The following is a 21,751-nucleotide window of genomic DNA, read 5'->3' on the forward strand; positions in this document are numbered from 1 at the left end:
TAAGACCATCCGGCGCCGGTGGTGGTGGCCACGCTCACAACGGCCGTGAGGACGCCTCTGATTTGGGCTGACTTGGGTATAAAAACAGAAAGGTGCGGTGTTCGCCGAAACCGATGCTTGACGCTGCACACAGTAACGGCGGTCAAGGCCTTTGTGGACAGACCTGCAGACCTCCCTCTCCGTCGAAGCGAGGATCAAATGAACACATGACAGCCGAGCGGAACCTTGACGTCAGAACGCTCAGCCGGGTTGCTGTGCGTTTTTTGAAGTCATGATTAATGCATTGGGGGCGCTGTGATCTCAATGAGGGCAGCTCAGGGAGGGTAATTAAAAGTGGGTTGACACAGTGACGGCTGCTGGAAGGAGAAGACACAGCCATCATTATCGTTAGGCTTGAATGTTTTTTTGACTGGATTTGCTGACTGCATATCAATACTCATGTAGCGTGGGGTATAGAAGGAGAAACGACTACTAACCCAGCAGTGGAAACAAAGAAAAATAGAAGGGGATTAGTACGTGGACATTTTTCTATGAATAATTGAATGAAATCGAGAAATATTAGTAAGCCTATCATTTAGTGCTATAATAATTCATGAGAAAGTCAGATACAACCAAGTATTCTTTAGTTCATCATCTTTAGTTTAAGAAACATTTTCAGTACATCACAGCAGTGAACAAAGAACCTACTGCTAAAACAAGTTTACATAATCAATAGAAAGTTAATGCAACCTAATTGGACGATTTAGAACTAGTAAAAGCCCCAGATGCAAAACACAATAAACATGGAGCTAATATTGGCCTTGGCTTCTCAAGCGTACTGAAGGAACAACATCCTGAGCTCCATGTTCCTAGAAACAACACACACAACTAGTTTGTCCACTCCTTCTCCCCCTTTGCGTCATGGTATATGTCCTGTAGTAGAGTGTAGAGTTCACCTATGGCGCATTTCCACCAGAGGGTGCGGGGTCAGCTGCCACCAACGGCTATCGCTGTCCGCCTTAAACCCCGCCCTACCATAAGGGTACTGATGGCGATGGAAAGGCGAGCCGTAACTGAGCTGGGCTATACCGCACCCTCACTACTGGGCTGAGGCGTGCTGGGTCCGAAGCGTACCTGTCGGTGGAAAAGGGGCACTAGACTCTGCATAGTCTCCCCCCTTAACCCCCCACACCCCTCTTACTCACTTATTGTATGTTAGGGTCAGGTACGTCCTTGCACTTAGAAATAGTACTTAGCATTGTGTAGCATCTTATCCCAGCTATCTTTGTTGCATACGGGGAATGGGTCAATTTAACAATTGTTGGTGCTTACTTATACCGACAGTGATATATTGTCTCTTTCTTCTGACAAATGTCCTTATTGTAAGTCGCTTTGGATGAAAGCGTCTGCTAAATGCCCTGAATGTGAATGTAAATGTAGTGTGTACGTATCAGGCGGTCTGGTGGTTTCCCCAGCTCTGGAGAGCTTAACGGGAACTGAACTCGGTCACTCTCGTTAACTTCATTCAATTAACGTTGTGTGCGACCCACCTAGACCAGGGATACAGTCCCCTTGTAAAATAAAGACATCACCGTCACAGAACAAAAGGCTGGTGATGTTTGCAGCCAAATAAAAACCTTGATATTGATTTCCAGACGGCAGACACCACCTTTCAACGAACGGTAAAGTTTAATCTCTCTGTGTAACTATCCCTAACTGGCACCCATATTAAACTCTGAGGAATATTGATGCTTTCTTTACAGCCATTTAACTCAGGCTTGTTATTGGTTTTATTCCCGCTGTCCACACGCGTAAGATAAATGGAGTGATAAAAAGAGGCGTCCCCCATTCTGTCCCCTATTGACAGTTTACACCGTCCTTTTGGGCTAGTAAAGACGCCATCATGATGGATACGAGGGGAGGGGATGAAACATGGGGTGAGATACGCCTCAGAGATGCTGAGGCAGCGGCGGGCGGAGGGGGAAGATGACACACACACAGGGGGGAGGAAGGGGGAGGGTGAGGGTGGAGGACGTGACGCTGAGACGGGTCAAAGCAGGACAGATGAGGGCAGAACAGGAATCAGCTGCAGAGAGGAAATGATGGGAACGAAAATATATATGCATACAAAAGATGGGAGCCGAGACACTGAGAGGGATTCATGTGTTTGGATGCAAGGGATGATGCAAATATATACAGAGGAGCCACACACACACACACACACACACACACACATATCATAAACAGATGACATATTATCTCTCTGTCCATCTCCCCTCTCTGTCTTCTCTCCCTCTCTGTCTGTTCTTCTCTGCGGCTCTAGAAGACCTCTCCGGAAGACCTCTCCAGAAGAACTCCCTTGAATAACTCTCTAAAAAACTCCAGAAGAACTTTCTAGAAGGCTTCTCTAGAATAATTCCATTCCATCTTTAGAAAAACTCTCTCAAAGATTGCTCTCGAATACCTCTCTAGAATACCTCTCTAGCTGACCTCTCTAGAAGATTTCTCTAGAAGAGCTCTGTAGAAGACCTTTCTAGAAGACCTCTCCAGAAGACCCCTCCAGAAGACACCTGCAGAAGACCTCTCTAGAAGACCTCTCTAGAAGACCTCTCCAGAAGACCCCTCCAGAAGACACCTGCAGAAGACCTCTCTAGAAGACCGGCTGGTGGAAGATCTCCCCGGAGGCCAGCCGGCGTTTCAGCTCCTTGAGCAGCAGCTGCCTCTCCCACTCGGCTCCCTTCATGAAGCCCCGGTTCTCCTGGGCCCTCCGGGACAGGTAGGGCATCACTTCGTTCACGGGCCCGTAGGGGACGTACTTGTAGACCGGGAAGCCCGCCTGTCCTGCGGCGCGAGAAGCGTGGGAGTGGAGGGAAGAGAGAAGTAAAAAGGAGAGAAGGGAGAAAGTATTAGTGAGGCGGTCTAGTATAAAAAGGATGGAGTTGTTGGCTATAAGCACCGTATCTCGTGGAGGCTCTGGGAGGCTGCGGGATAAAAGGACAGTTTAAAAGGTGAACCCACTGAGTCGGACCACACAGAGAAACCTTTTACCCTCCCTCTGTGGGCGTCTCAAAGGAAGAGACCTCGGTTTTGTGAGTCGGGCGAAGCAGCACCACAGAGCCGCGGGGCGCCCTGCTCTCTGCCGGCGATGAAACAAAGCAACGCCGACCAACCGTCACGGACGCCGGCGTTCTCCAGCGTCCCCCGTGGATCAGCTGTCGGGCTCACCGACTCCTCCGCCGAGGATGGCTGCCCGTCGGCTCGTGTCTGGTCCCGAAGCCACGACCCGTGATGAAAGAGCAGCGCCCAGGGCATGAGTTTGTGTAGACAGTTTGTCGATGCAGACGGCCCGCACTGAAAGGTCAGTAACCGGCGGTACCTGCGATGCGCTACAGTAACCATCGCGAGTCAGACAGCGTAATTGGAAAAAAAGTTAGAAAAAAAAAATAAGCCAATCCAACCGGTGCCAGACAAACGAATAATCAATCACAGCGCGGTGAATAGCTTAAGGTCAGCCACGGATGGCTCTGTCTTTATGGGGATGTGTTGGCGGACGAAAGTGAGCGTGCGTGTGTCTGCTGTGTAGGCATGTGTGGGTCAATCTATCTTCAGGCTTACCCAGTGGGAAGCTGATCTGGTCGCACATGCCAAGTAGCTGGCCGAAGGAGACCTTCCCCTCCGCTGGAGCCAGGCCTAGCTCATTCATCCTGGGGGGGGAAACAAAGTTTTAAACCCTGTAGCGCTTCAGGGAGAAGGGGAGCCAGAGGGCGGCAGAGGGCGGCAGAGAGCGACCGCAGGGAGGCGATAAGGTTTAACAGGAAACGCCAGGAAAAGTAAGCGAGTGGAGAATTACAGAGGAAAGATCTCCACGAAACCAGTGGGAACCCGGTGGTTTGAGTAAGAGAGATGTGAGTTTAATAATACAAGACAGGATAGGGAAAAACACGGAACCGAGCGAGATTTATATATTTATGTACAGGTTTGTGTATTCTCTCAGATGTCGGAACGTAGCAGGAGCAGCAAGTTACATTGTTGATTCCATCACGAGGAGAGGAATGCGGATGAAACAAAGTGTGTTTCTCAGGTGGATTCAAAACCATATCGATAGCCCCGGTTTAATCGAGAGAAATGTTCCACAACCTTTCTTTCATTGAGTTTGTATCCAGATAAAAAAATGTCATCTGTTTACACAAAGGGCACAGGACGCTCCCCGCCGCCGCGGCCTGCTGGAGCCGAGGGACGGTCGACGAGAACCGGTGAGAACACTCACCCGCAGGCTTCAGGCTGCAGCCACGGCCGTGGAGAGCACTATCAGCACTGGATAATGGTCTAAAGTCCGTTCAATGATAGAAGGGCGAGAGCTCTGAATCAGACTGGTAATGAAGTAGGCCCAGCGTGGCTCTGTCTCAGAAGCCGACTGTTCACACAGAGGAAACCTCTCTCTCTGCATCGCACTCTCACACGCGCTTTGAAGATGGATGCGGAATGAGTGTGTGTGTGTGTGTGTGTGTGTGTGTGTGTGGTGTTACTTCCTCAGTGTGCGTGTGTGTGTGTGTGTGTGTGTGTGTGTGTGTGTGTGTGTGTGTGTGTGTGTGTGTAGGTGTGTGTGTGTGTGTGTGTGTGTGTGTGTGTGTGTGTGTGTGTGTGTGTGTGTGTGTGTAGGTGTGTGTGTGTGTGTGTGTGTGTGTGTGTGTGTGTGTGTGTGTGTAGGTGTGTGTGTGTGTGTGTGTGTGTGTGTGGGGGGGGGGGGTTTGTGTGTGTGTATCATCCTTAGTGTGTGTGTATGTGTGTGTGTGTGTGTGTGTGTGTGTGTGTGTGGGTTTGTGTGGTGTATCATCCTTAGCGTGTGTGTTACCTCCTCAGTGTGTGTCTCACGGTGTCCTCGTTGTGACTCGCCACCATCACATTGGCCTTCCTGTTGAGTGAGATCTCCTCCAGAAGGAGGTTCAGACACCTACACACACACACACGCACACACACACACACACACACACACACACACACACACACACACACACACACACACACACACACACACACACCACAGTTGCCATTGGAGGGTGTCACATGATTGTCTAACACACATTCCAAGTCAAGTTCATCTCATTACAATAATAACACAAGTCGATGATAATGGAATGTTTGGTCAAGAAGTACTAAGATGGCCGCCTGAACTTCTTTCATGGAACTTGTGATGTCTTTGTCTCGAGCTAATGGCAGAGCATTGGAAAAGAGTATTGATGAAACACAGCTAATGAGTACAGTTCAGACCCAATAAATATACCATCCATCTAAGAGGATCCTGGTATAGGAGGAGTTTTGGGACAATATCCAAGACCTGAATATCTATAATTAATAATCAATAACAGATTCGATGTGTCCTTTATCACTACATTGTGCTGGCAACATCCTTATCATCCTCATCGTCATCCGCTTATCCGGGGTCGGGTCGCGGGGGCAGCAGCTCAAGCAGGGGGCCCCAGACTTCCCTTTCCCGGGCCACATTGACCAGCTCTGACGGGGGGGTCCCCAGGCGTTCCCAGGCCAGTGTTGAGATATAATCTCTCCACCTAGTCCTGGGTCTTCCCCGGGGTCTCCTCCCCACTGGTCGTGCCTGGAACACCTCCCAAGGGAGGCGTCCAGTGGGCATCCTTACCAGATGCCCGAACCACCTCAACTGACTCCTTTCTAAGCAGAGGAGCACCGGCTCTAATCCGAGTTCCTCCCGGATGTCTGAACTTCTCACCCTGCTGGCAACATATTATGTATTATGTCGGTGGCTTCAAGCAAAGCTTATCTGATTAATAACCAATAAAGAGATCAGATGAGTTCTTCATCAATACATTGTGGTGACAGCACATTACATCGGTGGCTTCAAGCGAAGCATATATGATTAACAATCGATAACAGATCAGAAGTGTACTTTATCAATAGAGCGTGTTTCATATATCACATATGGATTTAATCCAGAGGATCACGTCATCTTCTCAATCAGGACTACGGACAGACGGACAGTTAAAGGCCCCGCCCAGCCTCCCACCTGTGGTACATCCGATTGGTTGCCTGGTAGTCCGGCTGGATGGGGTCCTCGTAGCCCAGCAGCCCGGCCCGCTCCCTCTCCTGGTGCATGTAGGCCCCCCGCACCACCTTGGCCCCCAGGCACCAGCCCTGCCGCCGCGAGCGCTCCAGGTCCACGCTCACGCTGGTGAACGCCTCCTGAAGAGGGGGAGGGAAGGGAATTCAACCGATAAAAAGCATGAAGTACATGAAGAATTTAATTTAATTGATATAAAGCATAAAGTACATGAAGAATTGAATTCAACTCAACATGTAATTCATGCTTGATATCAGTTCAATTCAATGTTATTTTTATGGCCGACACGATTCCATACAAAGTCAACGTAGAGACGCAAATCGGGCGAAATCTGTCGCTAGAAAAACCTGCGGCAAGATTTGATTGACGGCGCAACATTTTGCCCTGTCCCGTGCGAGCGCGTTCACGAGGATTTGCAGCGCGACTCAGTCCCTGGGTGACATAACGTAAAACAGCCAATCAAGCCAATCATCAATCAAACAGCATTCAACCGGCCGGGCCAACCGTTCCCTGCACTCCACAGTGAACCGCAGCTTGGAGGAGAAAGTGATTGTTGCCGTTTGCAACTCCCGGAGCTCTATATATAATATTATATGATATTATATAATATAATATATACGATATATATAATATCACGGCCTCCGGCCTCCGGATGATATTATGAACATATAAATGACTGGCATTCCAACGTCTCTCCCTCTTCCACAACAGGTAAAGAAATGCAATGGTGGTTATCTCGGCCATGGTTGATGAGAATGAATTGGCATAAAGCACCGTTGGCGGGCAAAAGATGTTGTGCGACAAAACTTTGGCGACAGCGCAACCAGGCGAAAAATATGTCTTTTGGTGTGAACACACAATTAGGTGTACTAGGGTAGTGACCTTGAGGTAGCACTATTAGGTGTACTACGGTAGTGAATCGTGACCTTGAGGTGCCACTATTAGGTGTACTAGGGTAGTGACCTTGAGGTAGCACTGGTAGGTGTTGAGGATGAGGGGCTTCTGGCCGTTGTAGACCCTCTGCATCTCCAGGGTCAGATAGCTGATGGCCGGCTGGAGGTAGGTCTGCTCTGCGTCCACCATCAGGCGAACGCCGTTCTCCTCTGCATGCTAACACACACACACACACACACACACACAAACACACACACACACACACACACACACACAAATAAGCAGACACACACAAGCAGACACACACACAAATAAGCAGACACACAAGTAGTCACACACACAAATATGCAGGCAGACACACACACACACACACACACACACACACAAATAAGCAGGCAGACAGACACACACACACACACACACACACACACACAAATAAGCACACACACACACACACACACACAAATAAGCAGGCAGACACATACACACACACACACACACACAGACACAAGCGACAGGGCATCAGGGTTAATCATGAGAAGAGGGGTGCTTTGTATTACCCACAGGGACGGCCATGTTTCTGTTGTTGAACGATGGCGTCATGTTAACTGAAGTACCACGGACCGAGACACTAAATCTCTCCTCTGTGCAAACACTTTAAATTAAGATATAATAATAACCCTCATAACTCGCGGGGTGACTGAAGCGTTGAACACGGGCTGCGCCAGCGTAGATAGAGCCGAGCCCAACAATAACACTCCATCAGTGAAACGCACACGAGCCGGGAGCGCCACATCAAGTAGTAGAGGGATCATCTGCATCGACGCCGCCGCCGCCGCCGCCGCCGCCGTCGGGGACCGCTTGGAAGCTGTCGCTGTCGCGGGCTCCTCCAATGTGTTGTGTAGATTAGCGCTGTGTCTGTTCCTCCCAGCACTTTATGAAGTATTGTTTGCTCAGAAGTGTTCATCACTACTGCGGTTGACAATGGCGACGAGCGCGCTCACTCACTGCTATCACAAACGGCTTTACAGCAGGTCGAGAAAGGAGCTGTTAAAGTATAGTAGGGTGGAAGGTGGCACATGATTCATCGTGCAGCTTTTGTGTGTGTTTGTGTATCCACCTCTGGTATTAACATGCCACTCTGGATTTATGGGCTTTTTGCTTTTTGAATAAATCAATACCAGATACTCTGCATTAGCATTTAGTGTGGAATAAATGTCAAATGGTGAGAGAAAACATTCGACATCCTCAGATACCCCACACTTCACTTAGGAAAATAATACTTTAAGAACAAATGAGCTCCACGCTACAGTGAGCAGTGCTTCTACCGCAGTCCACCGCTGAATGCATTAAGGGTGATATACTGAATCTATTCTGACAGTAACGTCCCCAGGGACGCTAAAGAAATAATCACCTGCGTGCCATACATGCAATTACATGGGGTGCGGTGAAACAAATGAAATGATACCAATAAATAAACAGCTATATGGATTGTGGGTCCCTGCGTTCTGCATTTCATTGGCGTCTCTTGCATCGCTCAGACTTGTGAATGCCCCTGCAGCGGACTTGTCTCTGCTGAGTGACAGTCTGTCGTGGACGGGGTAGGCTTGATGGATGGAGAGTGACACGCTGAATGTGTTTACAAGAGGTGTTACCACTGCACGTCTGCAGAACCCACGGACGACTGGACTCAATGCTGCTTATACTTAACTAATTTCAGATCCAGCCGTCCTACTATGTTATAGCAGAACCAATGATCCAGCAGTCCTACTATACCATGGCAGAACTTATGATCAAACAGCACTATGTTATAGTAGAACTTCTGATCCAGCAGTTCTACTGTGTTATAGCAGAACCTCTGATCCAGCAGTCCTACTTTGTTATAGCAGAACTTTTTATCTCTCTATCCTTATTCCTTGTCTTCTGTTTTTCCTGTAAAGCCTCTTCAGGGTTGCTTTGAAACAGCGCGTTATAAATCCAACATACCATTACCATTACCAGTCCTATAATCAGCCCATGTTATTCCTACTGCGTGTGTTTTCCTCGTGGAGCAGGGGTCCGGCCCCCCCTGGCATGCGGTGAGTCTAGCAGTGTCTGTGTCTGATGGAGCAGAACTAAACATACCTTAGCCAACACATCCATGCGCTGCAGGATCCTCTGCATCTGCTGCTCCTCCTCAGCCGTGAAGCGGTCCAACAGAGGCACCAGCTCCCCTTTCTGGACAACCACAGACCACAGCCACCACACCAGACCACAGCCACCACACCACCACACCAGACCACAGCCACCACACCAGACCACAGCCACCACACCACCACACCAGACCACAGCCACCACACCAGACCACAGCCACCACACCACCACACCAGACCACAGCCACCACACCAGACCACAGCCACCACACCACCACACCAGACCACAGCCACCATACCACCACACCAGACCACAGCCACCACACCAGACCACAGCCACCACACCACCACACCAGACCACAGCCACCACACCAGACCACAGCCACCACACCACCACACCAGACCACAGCCACCACACCACCACACCAGACCACAGCCACCACACCACCACACCAGACCACAGCCACCACACCACCACACCAGACCACAGCCACCACACCAGACCACAGCCACCACACCACCACACCACCACACCAGACCACAGCCACCATACCACCACACCAGACCACAGCCACCACACCACCACACCACCACACCAGACCACAGCCACCACACCACCACACCAGACCACAGCCACCACACCACCACACCAGACCACAGCCACCACACCACCACACCAGACCACAGCCACCACACCAGACCACAGCCACCACACCACCACACCAGACCACAGCCACCACACCACCACACCAGACCACAGCCACCACACCACCACACCAGACCACAGCCACCACACCACCACACCAGACCACAGCCACCACACCACCACACCAGACCACAGCCATCACACCAGACCACAGCCACCACACCACCACACCAGACCACAGCCACCACACCAGACCACAGCCACCACACCACCACACCAGACCACAGCCACCACACCAGACCACAGCCACCACACCAGACCACAGCCACCACACCACCACACCAGACCACAGCCACCACACCACCACACCAGACCACAGCCACCACACCACCACACCAGACCACAGCCACCACACCACCACACCAGACCACAGCCACCACACCAGACCACAGCCACCACACCAGACCACAGCCACCACACCACCACACCAGACCACAGCCACCACACCACCACACCAGACCACAGCCACCACACCACCACACCAGACCACAGCCATCACACCACCACACCAGACCACAGCCACCACACCACCACACCAGACCACAACCACCACAGCAGTGAGGACTACAGCCTCAGATGCCCAGGACTCATCCCAGTGTGGATTACTTATTTAACGCTGTTGAATTTAAACCCATCAATAATTCCAACCACTGATTATTTAAGCAGGTGAAAGAAGTAAAATAGCCTTAAACAACAACGCTCATAAATTAAGCATTTATTTTGTTAAATGGGTGAAAGTAATTTCATATTTTAGTTAGCACCCTGAACTCATGTGTAAAACATTGTCACTGTTTCTGGTGATGATTATTTGTTTTGACATGGAAATGAAGAAGATATTTCTACGTGCTTGTTCTTCCCAGACCCCTGCAAGAACCCATTTGTTGTTACATTTTTAATTAGTAATTAGTGAATTCACAATTTCCCTTTTTGTTTTCCTGCTTTGACCCCGTACGCACCTCCACGTCTGGGACGACCAGCAGGTGGGCCGTGTTGGCTCTGCTGTGGATCAGGCTGTCCCAGTCTAGCATGTCTATGGTGCTGAAGACACAGGATAAAACACAGGGCAGCATCGCAGAGGTCGAGCTAATTCATATTTTTGTTTGTGAGTGATGACAGCTTCTTCATGAAGGTCATTCATGTCATGTTTTAATTGGGAAACAACTGATAACTTAAATAATTATATATAAAACTATAAACTCATATTTAAAAAATCATACAAGTAAGGTAATATTTAATAAATTATTATTATAATTTAATAATACCGGTCACAAAAAATATACTGTATATTTTGTAATCATCATACAGACATAACATCATACAACATGCAACCAGTAAATCATTTTTAACTGATTGTATGCAGGAAAGATATAAATGAAATAATTGTTTAATAATGATGTTATCAAAATGGTCAAAATATAAATATGCTGTTGTTTAAGCCATTCATACAAATATCACGAAAGCCTGATCATGAAGGAAACTACCCACTGTTTCAAAAGGAAATATTTAGGAAATATTTCATGTCCAGGTACAAAGAAGAATCCGGAATTAGCAATGCACCCTCTGTGTATTCAACTACAGTGTGATGAACGAGTGCAGGAAGTGAGTGGGAGTGTGTTTAGCCTGTGTGTCCACACCGAGGGACTTGGTAGGGGGGAGACATCTGCTGTTAATGTACACATCTCACAGGGTACATATCTCCCTCCTGGGGGGTTAAGATAGCCGTGGATGTAATTACCCAGACAAGCTCTGCATGGTGTCGGTGAACCAGCCCTGGACGTCCCCCTCTGCTCCCAATCTGGTGAGAAACTCCTGAATAAATGAAAACAGAGCAAGCCTCTGGTAATGCACATCATCAGCCGGCCCTTATCCCAAAACAAACCCGCTACGATACCGCCCCAACTGCTGAGCCTCGCGAGACCGGCCCGATTCGCACTTTTTGGGTTTTGCAACGAAAATCTGTCTGGCCTTGTCTGGACAGTAATTGATTTCCGATGATGGCCGCCGCCTCGCTGTGCTCAGAAGACTCCGGTAATAGATTACTGGAAGCAAAGCAAAAACATATTCTAATTGGCGGAACAAAAACTATTTTAACATAGGCTATTTGGGATAAAACGGTTTTGATGACGCCGTATATTGCCAAAATTGACTCGAGTTGCTTCCATTGTTTTTTTTTTCGGGAGACTGCGGCACTCATTGTCCGTGGTGAAATGAACTCCCTCCTGAGCACTGATTGGTGCTGGCATTGAAAACATCTAAAAAAAGGCTTTCGACAGGATTGTGGTCCGACTGTCAGACTGATCTGAGAAAAACGTGCTGCGATGGGCATCAACGAGCACTTATTGTTAGAGTCCACTAACAAGTGGAAGGAAAACTGATCAGATTTCCTCCATACTACTCTGCTGCAACCCGAGCCTGATGTACACACTGGCAGATGGGGAGAAAGCGCTGACCTGCAGTAGTTTGAGCTCCAGCTTTTGCTCCAAGGCCTCCCTGTTGCCGTTTCCTTGCTGAGCCGCCAGAAAGCTGAAGAATCTGCGCCATTTCACCAGAATCTCGGAGAGCCGGAGCTTAAGAAGGAATTAAAGTGTGCGTGTGTGTGCGTGTGTGTGTGTGTGTGTGTGTGTGTGCATGCGTTTGGGGGGAAGTTGAGAGGACAGGACAGACAGGCCTTCCTCAGCACATGTCAACACAACCCATCGCATGCATCACAGAGGCTTTTTAAATCCTCTCTCGCTGCACTTACCAGGAACTGAGGCCGAGCGAGCGCCGTCATCTTGATGGCGGAGAAGCCTTCCAGGGCGCCCCCACCTAGGACCCACTCACACTTAGCATCTGATTCATCAACCGCCGCACCGCCACCAGGCACCACTGTCATATCACATGTGGGGGGGTAATGAAACACATCTCCTGACCCACCCTCTCTTTATAAAGTAAAGCCCGTCTGTGTTTGGTGACTGCCAGAGAGTAGGATTGACTGCGCCTGCTGTTCACTCCTGTAGCAGAGGCTTCAACTCCCTGTGAACTCATCAGGCGCATGTCACGGAGGAGCGGTGACGCGTGACAGGGCACCTCGCTCAAGGATGCTGGGATGTGGGCTGGGCTGCAGACGTCTGGGATGAAACCGAGAACCTTTCTGCTGGGAGTCTTAAAGGTCCCATGACATGCCACCAGGTGTGGTGTGATTAGCTGTTACAAGCCGTTTTGTAAATATGTCTGTTGCGACATCACAGGTGGGCGTGTCCACCTAGATGTGTGCTGGATAGATCAGTCTACCAGCCTACCCAGTGGACTGTAACAAACGTTGCTCATCTATCTGTCACACATCCGGCTTGTAACGGCTAATCACACCACACCTGGGGGCATGTCATGGGACCTTTAACACGCTTCAACCTCAGCTACGCTGCCCTGCACCCACACTATGGCACGGAGGTAATCGGTGAAGGTGTGTGTGCCGTACAGGCGTCGCTTTGTGCTGGTGTTGACAGTATAGCAGCGTGCTATTGTCTAGCTCACCAGATGCTCGGATGCACTCGAGGAAGGTCTCCACGTTGCGATCGCACTTGGCTTCATCAGCGTATAAATACGTGGCGGCTTCAGGGGATCCCCCGCGACGCTCTCCAAACTGCGTGTTCATTTCGTGTCTGCCTTGTCTGTGGTCGGCCCCTGGGGGCCCAGGAGCACATTTGCATTGGCAGTTACTTCAAATTACATCATGTCCCGGCAATATCGAGGACAACACGGGGAAACTTACCCACGTTAGTCTTCCCCTCGGTGGAAACGTATGGGCTGAAAAAAAAGAGTGAAACATAAAAATAGGAATGGTTTTCAGTTGAACTCAGGCTGACATAGCGGATCCACACATCTATAGCTTGTGGAAATAGAGGGTGTAAACAAAGACATTCTGGCAATGAGTCACAGGGATGCAGGGAGGAGCTTTGCTTGTTATGAGGAGACGATAAGCAAAGTGCACGGGCATTTTGATTGTGTTCATGATTGGCATAATTACATGATCTAAAACATTGTATTCAACCAGATTAAAATACGCTTCTCAATGTGCTTTGCGTTGCAGGTAGTGCTGCTCTAGGTAAAGACCCTACAGAGAGACCAGTTAATGATTGCCAGAAATACATGGGAGCGAGCCATAAATCTGATACAGGTCATGCAACTAAATGTAGTTGTGCACCCAACAACTGCAGTCCTGTGCCAGGGCATTATGCAACAATGCTCTGTTTGTTTTGTCTATCACAGCCTGTTCCCGCCGCTATAATAGAGAACCTGTGTATCGCTATGATGATAAAAAATACCACAGCATTCATGGCTAGCCAAGGACCGCCGAGGTGTGCTAACCCTAGAGAAGCTCTGTACTAGCCTCTTTTATAGAGTGGTGCCCTCCCTGAACACTGCCAGCTAGCCTCTGGACCCCCATCTGTCAGGGGGGACAGTAGCACACATGTGCAGAGGCAGCCAAGATAAAAGGCTGGCACGGGTTCGCAAAAAGTCTGGAAATGGAACACAGGAAGTTATTCATGTATGCGATTGGTTCCCCTTCAGGGGCGACTGAAGCCTATGCATGTGTTTGTTGCTGCAATCTAGAATCAGTGGAGCGTGGGATCTCACAGACAGGGATTCCCCTATCAGGATCACCTTCAGCGACGTTCGCGAGAATCCTTTTAACCTCTGTGTTTTGCTGTCAGGCGCTGGCTCATGTCTCTGGTATCTTGACAGAGCGCTGAAGTGCCTGTCAGACCCGGCCGTCCGGGATCAAGCTCACTTCCTGTCTGTCTGTCTGGAAGGCCTGTGTTGGCTGGGAGAAAGCCTGTCTGAATGAGGATCTTTCAGTGGTTGAAAAGCAGACACCAAGTCAATATCTGAAGTCTAACCTGACGCTTTGTTGAGATTGGGAGACATTATTCACATGGAGGTAATACAGAATAGGTATGAAAGAATAACCACTTTTGGACTCTATGAATCGGCTCTAAAATACGTTTCTGTGGATTTGATAATGGTTAAGTTAACAGAAATTTTATCTAGGTTACCATATCTGACCTCCAAGAGTTGGAGATCTGTATGTGTGATAAGAGGCAGTGCATTTACACTAGATAAGCTGCCTGGGTGGAGGTACTTCACACCATGGTGTCGGTAATATTTCCTCGGTACAAAGCACAGACGGTGTTGACAGGTTGCTGATTACTATCCTAACAGGATGGACTATTTCAGGACCTATGAGATGGACCTCTCATCTCGGTGTAAGAAACGGGTAGACTGAGTGGTTTCTATGTTGCTTGTGGAGCGGGTGCATATTGGTTTGTCCCATTACATGACAGGACATTTATTTGGCTGACGCTTTCTTTACTCCAAAGTAACTTAAAATTGATGCATTCGCCGGTGAAGATACAACCCAAAAAGTGCAAGGATCATGCAAGGGTGGGGGTGGATAGTGTTTTGCATGGGTGCAGACCACACTGTTATATATTACAGTATGGTTCTGACTGAGGATAATACATATTGTAACAAAATGCATCTTCTTCAGAACCACACTAATATATAACAGTATGATTCTGAAGCTAATACATAGTTAGAACATCCATCTTCTTCAGAACCACAATAATATATAACAGTATGGTTCTGAAGCTAATACATATCGTTACAACAACATCCATCTTCTTCAGAACCACACTGCACTGTTACATATTACAGTGTGATTCTGAAGATACATATTGTTAGAACATCTAGTCCTTCTTCACAACGCCAATGGCAACATGCTTACTGCAGCTGCTCCTCCTGGTTCTGCTCCTCCGGGCCGAGGTCCTCCTCCACGCTGTAGTCCAGCACCGAGCCCACTCCGAACGCCTGGTTCTTCTGCAGCAGGGGCCTGATGGCTCGGTGGTCCTCCCCCGCCACAAACTGACCGTAGAACGTCATCTTCATCAGCTGCTCAAAGGCCCGCTGGCCCATAACCTTCTTACCCAGGTCCATTATCTGGAGGAGGCCGGGGAGAACATCAATAATAAACGACGGTCAAATACCTGCATTTCCTATATTCTAAAATGGCTCCCAGCAGAATGTTCGGGAGTAGCTACTGATTTAATAAAAATAACAATAATAATACATTTGATTTATATAGCGCTTTTCTAAATGCTCAAATACGCTTTACAGAGTGAACACAAAATAAAATAATTGAATAAGAGCATACATTTAAAAATATATATTAAAAAGGAGGAAGCGGAGAGAAGGGAAGGAGGTTTTGTGGGTAAATCAATCTTAAGATTTAAAGCTGTTTAGTGAAATATCCAGGTGAAAGCAATTGTACATTGATATACTTTCCAATTCACTAGACTAGCCCAGATGCGACCGTGGGCCTGCATGGCTTCCATTCTTCCACTTAAGGCCTAAATGATGCCGCCACTGCTCCTCTCTCTCCCCGGAATAATTAAACCGCCTCTTTAATGGGCCCATAGATTCTGGGGATTTCGTGTGCTCTTAATAAGAGCGAAATTGGCTTGTCTGGGAATCTGTGCAAGGAAGAAACTCAACCTGCCGTCCACACACACACACACACACACACACACACACACACACACACAGCTAAATTAAAAGTATCTGTGTCCGCTCATGTATTATGTAGCTCTCTGTGGGATCGACTTCTAAGTGTGGACCTGGACTAGAGTCCACCTCATGGCTTCCAAAACATGGGCGGGACTCTATTGCTGGAATGGATAATTCCATTCTGAAAATAGAGCAGCTTGTAATGTGATACAAGTGTATACAGACGAACTTGACTAAAGGGAAAAAAAAACTTGGAAAGAAGAACACTAAGATAACTTTTAAAGAAGGCCTGAGGAGTGAAAGAGGCCTCTATTTAGGGAGCTTTTGAGTTGGACTAATTAGGTTCCTGGCATCTTGCAGGCAGTGTGTTGTTTGTTTGCAGTCAATACCAAACCACAGCTTACTGGCTTCTGCGGTTCATAAATCTGCCCTATATAAATAATACTTTATATAATAAATAAAACTATTCAGGAAGGCTTTTACCAGTTGTAATTTGAATGAACTTGCAAGTAGGCCTACATCTTAAACCACACCTGCACCATAACAACAATCCATAATAATGGTTACCTCTTTATTCTTATCCACGAGGATGTCATAGGAGCAGAGCTTAAACACCACCAGACTCCTGAGGAGCTCTAACGAGTCCTTGCTCTTGTACGCCTCCCGTGTCTGTTCGAAGTCCACGGAGACCCCAGCGGGCCGTGCGTCGCCTCTACCCCGCCGGGAGGGTCGCTCCCACGGCGGCTCAGGACGCGCGGTGTCCCGCTCGGCTCCGGTCGCAGCGACGCTGGAGCCTAGTCGCATTGCCTTCAGTCTTTTCAAATTTGGTCCCAAGTTGAACCCGGTCCGGGCCAGCCCCGGCCGCGTCTTCACAACATACCACATTATACTGTGGAGGTCACACGGACACACAGACTCAAAGTGCAACTTGAAGGTCTGAACTCGGACACGGGTCCGTGCGGGTTCAGGTGTTTTTTAGTAGCCTGCTGTCCCTTTTTTTTAACCCAAATAATCACATTTAAAAGGCACCGCTTTCAAAACAGACCGAATGTCGACGTGCGCCTGCAAGTGTGACGCGGGAGATTCGATGACGTAGAAATAACAAACAATAACAAACGCGCGTGACGTGAGCCCACACGTCAAGTCATCTAGAAAGTGGAATAGGGTCACAAATCATTTTCATATATAATATTGATACCCAATTCACATGGCATCCACAGAGAAGACAGAATACATTGAAGTAAAACCTATTCAGGCCTGTTTATATCATAAAACACAAAAACATAGGCCTACAAACTAAATGTACACCGTGTTTGCATACCATGACAGACCTATGCATTTGGGATGATTTCATATTGACCACACGAGGGAGCCATTGTCCTACATAGTCATTTCTTGCGACCCCACAACCATCCATATTCCTTATATGAAAATAACTTTGACAAAACAGAAAATTGTCGTTTCGAAAGTCTACTGGAATACAACAATAAACGGGTTAAGGCGTTTAGCTCTAGCCTAATTTCTGCTTGTTAGGATGATGACATTCCTGAGAGGAGGAGGAGGAGGATGATGATGATGATGATGATAATGATAATGATGATGATGATGATGATGATGATGATGGTGAGGAGGAGGATTTCGTCTAATGATCTAAATGTCATAATTGGGACCTTGATAGTCTGATTGTATTGTACCTGTATTTGTTTTATTGTATATTCAAACCATTCACATCCACCAACCGCATTGCATTCAATATCAAGATCTATACGACCAGATAGTGTAGGCCTACATAAGTCTCCCGTTGAACGCAGGCCACGTCCATTTGTCCGCCACGCATGGCGCTCAAAGCTCAGCCGCGGCTGCCTCGATCCCCTCTCGTCTCACGACGGAACGCCTGGGACGAGATGCGTACAATACGCGTTACTGGCGAGAAAGAGTGGGTGGATCATTCAGTTACATGGGTTTAGCAGGTAGAGGGAGGGACTTCCGGTATCAGCGATATCCGTTTCTGTTACATGTTTCAGGTTTTGCGTTATCAGAATATTCGTTGAAAATTATTATCGTTGTTGTTCTTCTTGTCTTGTTATCATTATTTTCGCCCCAGGGGACGGTAAATGAACGCACACGGGTTGTATAACGAAGAGACCGGATGTGCATTACGGCAGACCGGGATAACGCTACAGTCCAGGGTCCTCTCTCAGCCTGCCCTAACGGTGGCCAAGGATAGAGTAACAAATCAGGAATTTCCCTTCTGCCACTCCTGAGAGCGCCAGAGACGACCCAAAGTTACGGATTAAACCCCTCTCCTCAGAGAGCGGCCAAGAAAGGACCCCAAATCACAGCTTTAGGTCCATCACAACCTTTCTGACGTAGTGAGGACTTTTCCGGTTGAAATCTAACTTTTTTCGGTGCGGGATGTTTAGACGCGTCGGGTTTACGACACAGCGACTTTTTTTTCCTTCCCTTTGAGCAATCTTTAAGGAGTTGATGTCGCACTAAGGGAGCTTCTCCTCAACGCATTCCCCTTTGCAACCCTGGTTCGGTGGGAATGAGAAGATCGGGAACCTGTTGCGTAATCGTTTTTTGGACACTTTATTTTGGACCTTGGGTGCGTCGATGACGCACTGGGTGGCACATCTACTTTCTTCTTTTGAACGCGGATTATATTTGATTCATGAAGTGAACTCCATGGTAGGCTGCATCACCAGCACCGCTGGATTTAGCGCACAAACCTCCCGCTTGCCGCACAATAGAGAAGCCTCGCCGCTGGAGCCATAGGGGCCACTAGGAGGATGCATCCTTATGTACAATGGCATTGAACAACTCTTTGGCATTTGTTGCGCTGGTTTCTTTCTTTCTTTGCTCCTGTTTTGGCCAAGAACTCAATCCGAGGGGCAGGAATGTATGCAAGCCACCAGGGTAAGTGTTTGCCCATCTGCAAATGCAGGCTTACTAGACCATCATTTTTTACAAGAGCCAGGTTTACGCGCTAAAACGGTGGAAGGATGGTTATAGAGGCTTTGAAGAGGTCGTTATGCTGTTTATTTGACCTGATAACATGCTTTCTCTGCAACTTGGTTCTAGCAATGGAAGGGGAGGGGGGGGCGGGTGGGGGTTAAGAAAGCGGTCATCCAGATGTGCACGGAGCCCATTGGTTACATTTCACCACAGGGGGCGCTAGAAGTGACCCTCGGAGAACTTGCAACATCTGTCGATCAACTGTTTGTGATGTAGGCCTGACCTACCTTTTGGAAATGAACTTCCACACAGGAGGGGGTTTGATTGGGCCACCTGTGTTATGGACACATGTTTCGACGTTATAGAAAAAAACATATTTCCATACAATGTTTCAGGATCGTGATACTGGTGATACTGGTGTTGTAACTGTTACTGGCACGTGTCGTTCGGATTGTTTACTGCATTCACTTCGATTTTTCCTTTAAAGAGTGTAAACCGCTTCCAAATGCCATCTAAAGTGTACAATCTCACTACACATTGATGGTTTTGACCTCTCAACCCCATCAACGATCATATCGGTCGCTTGGTTAGTATTGGAAAATACTAAATGATTGTGTTTTGACAGTTTGCCCCTGGATCAGTTTTGGATCTAGTACAACGTTGTTCATGTCGCTGGTATATTGCCTTACCCTCTGCAGCAGACATGTGATGATGGAGCTGTGATAGAAATCATGTGCTCATGCTATATGAAAGAGCTCCTTGTTCCTGCAGTTTGACCTCACTCACACACGGTCTGAAACATATATGTAGGCCAACTCAAGCACGACCACTAGAAAGTTGGCCTGGATCCAATACCCCTTTAGAATATGTGGGGTGGAAAAAAAGTGAGTTTTAAACACCATGTGTCTGTATTTTAAGACTTGGTTATAAACTATTTAAATTGTGTTGACCTTGTCCATATAAGGTGTGTGGGATGATGTCACACATTACCTACATGTTTACAAGTTCCTTTCATTCTTCAGCAACACATGCATTCGTTTAGCCTCTCCACTCTCTTTCGGTCTGTACGTCATGGAAGTGGTTTCGTCAGTACTGTCTCCCTCCGTCCCATACTTTCTCACAGTGTGTGGAAGTCCAAACATATTTATTGATGTGATGCTTTTGTTGTTGACGCCAAACACATGGTTGTGGAAGGAGTGCAGCCATAAGTACAGCTCTTGAATGCACTGGAAGTTGATTCATTTAGAGCAGGACAATAATGAAAGACACAATGATGGCGGTGATGACGACACACAAACACGTACACACACAACTGCTTAATTGCTTTTTAAAAATAAATCTGGTCCTCAACACAATGCAGAGTTAATGCTTGATGAATAAATCAAAGATGAACCAGGGTTTTCCCCAAGCCATGACGTCAAGGCCAGGAGAACCTTGGATGTGTCCTCAGATAGGTGTTTGATGGTTCTTGGTTAGCTGGTTGATTGTTCTTTGTTATTAGTTCATTGTTCTGGGTTAGCTAGCTGATTGTTCTGGGTTAGATAGATAATAGTTATTGGTGAGCTAGTTCATTATTTTGGGTGCCAGTTGATTGTTCTGAATAGTTAGTTGTTTGTTTTGGGTTAGTTTTAATGGTTTTATGGTAACCATCACAGAGGACATTCCAACAAACAGCAGGGAAAACAAACACATTGACTAAGCTAAGTAAGTATAACTCTTCCTTGTACGTGAAACTCCCAGAGGTTATGCTCGTAATTATTATTATTATTATTATTATTACATGCCCCCCCTCCTCCATTATTGCTTCCTGCTCCCTGGCCGGAGGACTGGAGGAAGACTGCTGTCTGAAGATACCAGAGAGGAAGCTGAAGTGTTGCGGGGGCCCGCCAGAGGTCAAAGGCTTAGGAGGAGTGGAGACACATTTGTCCTCTCTCCCCACGGATCCAAACTTGGCTTCCAAACCCCGTTGCTCATCCAGACCCCACTCCTCCACTCGCATGCTTATCAGCCCTGGCTCCGCCAGCTGCAGGCACCTGTTGTTAAAACCTGCTTCATCTTCAGCTCAACGTTTAATGTTTGTCGGTGGCATCCCGGCAAGCGGGCCGTGCTAAAGGGCAAGGCCATTATGAAAGACAGGGCGGTTATGGATGGGATATTAACCGGGGATGGGCTCAGTGTACTCACTGTAGTATGGAATGCCTTGCATTCCCCTGGCCTCTAGTCCTTTACAGCTACATCAGTGAGAACGATGAGATATAGCGCTGGGCTGGGGTTTTCTTCACGGCTCTTCAAGGTTTATGCTGTTCAAACTCACATGTATATGTGTTTATAGTCGTCTTTATTTGTGTTTGTAACCGTCTGTGTGAACCTCCATTCCAGGGCTCCGGGTCTTACATGCTGTAGTGGATGGGGCCAGCTGGCGGACGAATGCCTGACACGTATGTA

The 21,751-nt window shown here is 47.9% G+C and overlaps 2 protein-coding genes across 7 annotated transcripts in view; one reads left to right on the forward strand and one right to left on the reverse strand.

Moving 5' to 3' along the window:
* Positions 1 to 479: 479 nt before the first annotated feature.
* prodhb (proline dehydrogenase (oxidase) 1b) lies at positions 480 to 17,422 on the reverse strand. 5 transcript variants are annotated; one of them, XM_084468707.1, is made up of 15 exons: positions 16,916 to 17,422; positions 15,570 to 15,781; positions 13,554 to 13,588; positions 13,316 to 13,465; positions 12,546 to 12,610; positions 12,253 to 12,369; positions 11,538 to 11,611; positions 10,759 to 10,840; positions 9,089 to 9,181; positions 7,034 to 7,180; positions 6,017 to 6,192; positions 4,832 to 4,930; positions 3,595 to 3,683; positions 2,626 to 2,820; positions 480 to 2,573 (listed from the first exon to the last, which is right to left on the reverse strand). In XM_084468707.1, exons 1-14 carry the CDS (start codon positions 17,231 to 17,233, stop codon positions 2,630 to 2,632), a joined length of 1,848 nt encoding a protein of 615 aa, XP_084324833.1. In that variant the 5' UTR covers positions 17,234 to 17,422; the 3' UTR covers positions 480 to 2,573; positions 2,626 to 2,629. The 5 variants fall into 5 exon arrangements, with proteins under 5 accessions (XP_084324833.1, XP_084324832.1, XP_084324830.1 ...); XM_084468704.1 differs by lacking the exon at positions 480 to 2,573 and adding an exon at positions 3,028 to 3,365 and having other exon boundaries at positions 2,732 to 2,820; XM_084468706.1 differs by having other exon boundaries at positions 480 to 2,820.
* Positions 17,423 to 18,912: 1,490 nt separating this feature from the next.
* The window catches only part of scarf2 (scavenger receptor class F, member 2), a 20,383-nt gene continuing 17,544 nt past the window's right edge, over positions 18,913 to 21,751 (forward strand). For both annotated transcript variants that reach the window (XM_084467769.1, XM_084467770.1), the window contains exons 1-2: positions 18,913 to 19,267; positions 21,686 to 21,744. In XM_084467769.1, the coding sequence (XP_084323895.1) occupies positions 19,158 to 19,267; positions 21,686 to 21,744 (169 nt within the window). In that variant the 5' untranslated portion in view covers positions 18,913 to 19,157. The remainder of the gene's footprint in view (positions 19,268 to 21,685; positions 21,745 to 21,751) is intronic.

Source organism: Micromesistius poutassou, assembly GCF_964030765.1.
Source record: "Micromesistius poutassou genome assembly, chromosome: 5".
In the NCBI taxonomy this organism is placed as follows: domain Eukaryota; kingdom Metazoa; phylum Chordata; class Actinopteri; order Gadiformes; family Gadidae; genus Micromesistius; species Micromesistius poutassou.

Bases quoted from the DNA above. Each gene is read 5' to 3' on its own strand.
- prodhb (XM_084468704.1), bottom strand. From the start codon at position 17,233: ATGTGGTATGTTGTGAAGACGCGGCCGGGGCTGGCCCGGACCGGGTTC. The intron at 12,370-12,545 runs GTAAGTGCAGCG...TTCCTTCTTAAG, and splicing joins TCGCTCGGCCTCAGTTCCTG to CTCCGGCTCTCCGAGATTCT. The intron at 3,366-3,594 runs GTAAGCCTGAAG...TGGTTACTGTAG, and splicing joins CCAGATCAGCTTCCCACTGG to CGCATCGCAGGTACCGCCGG.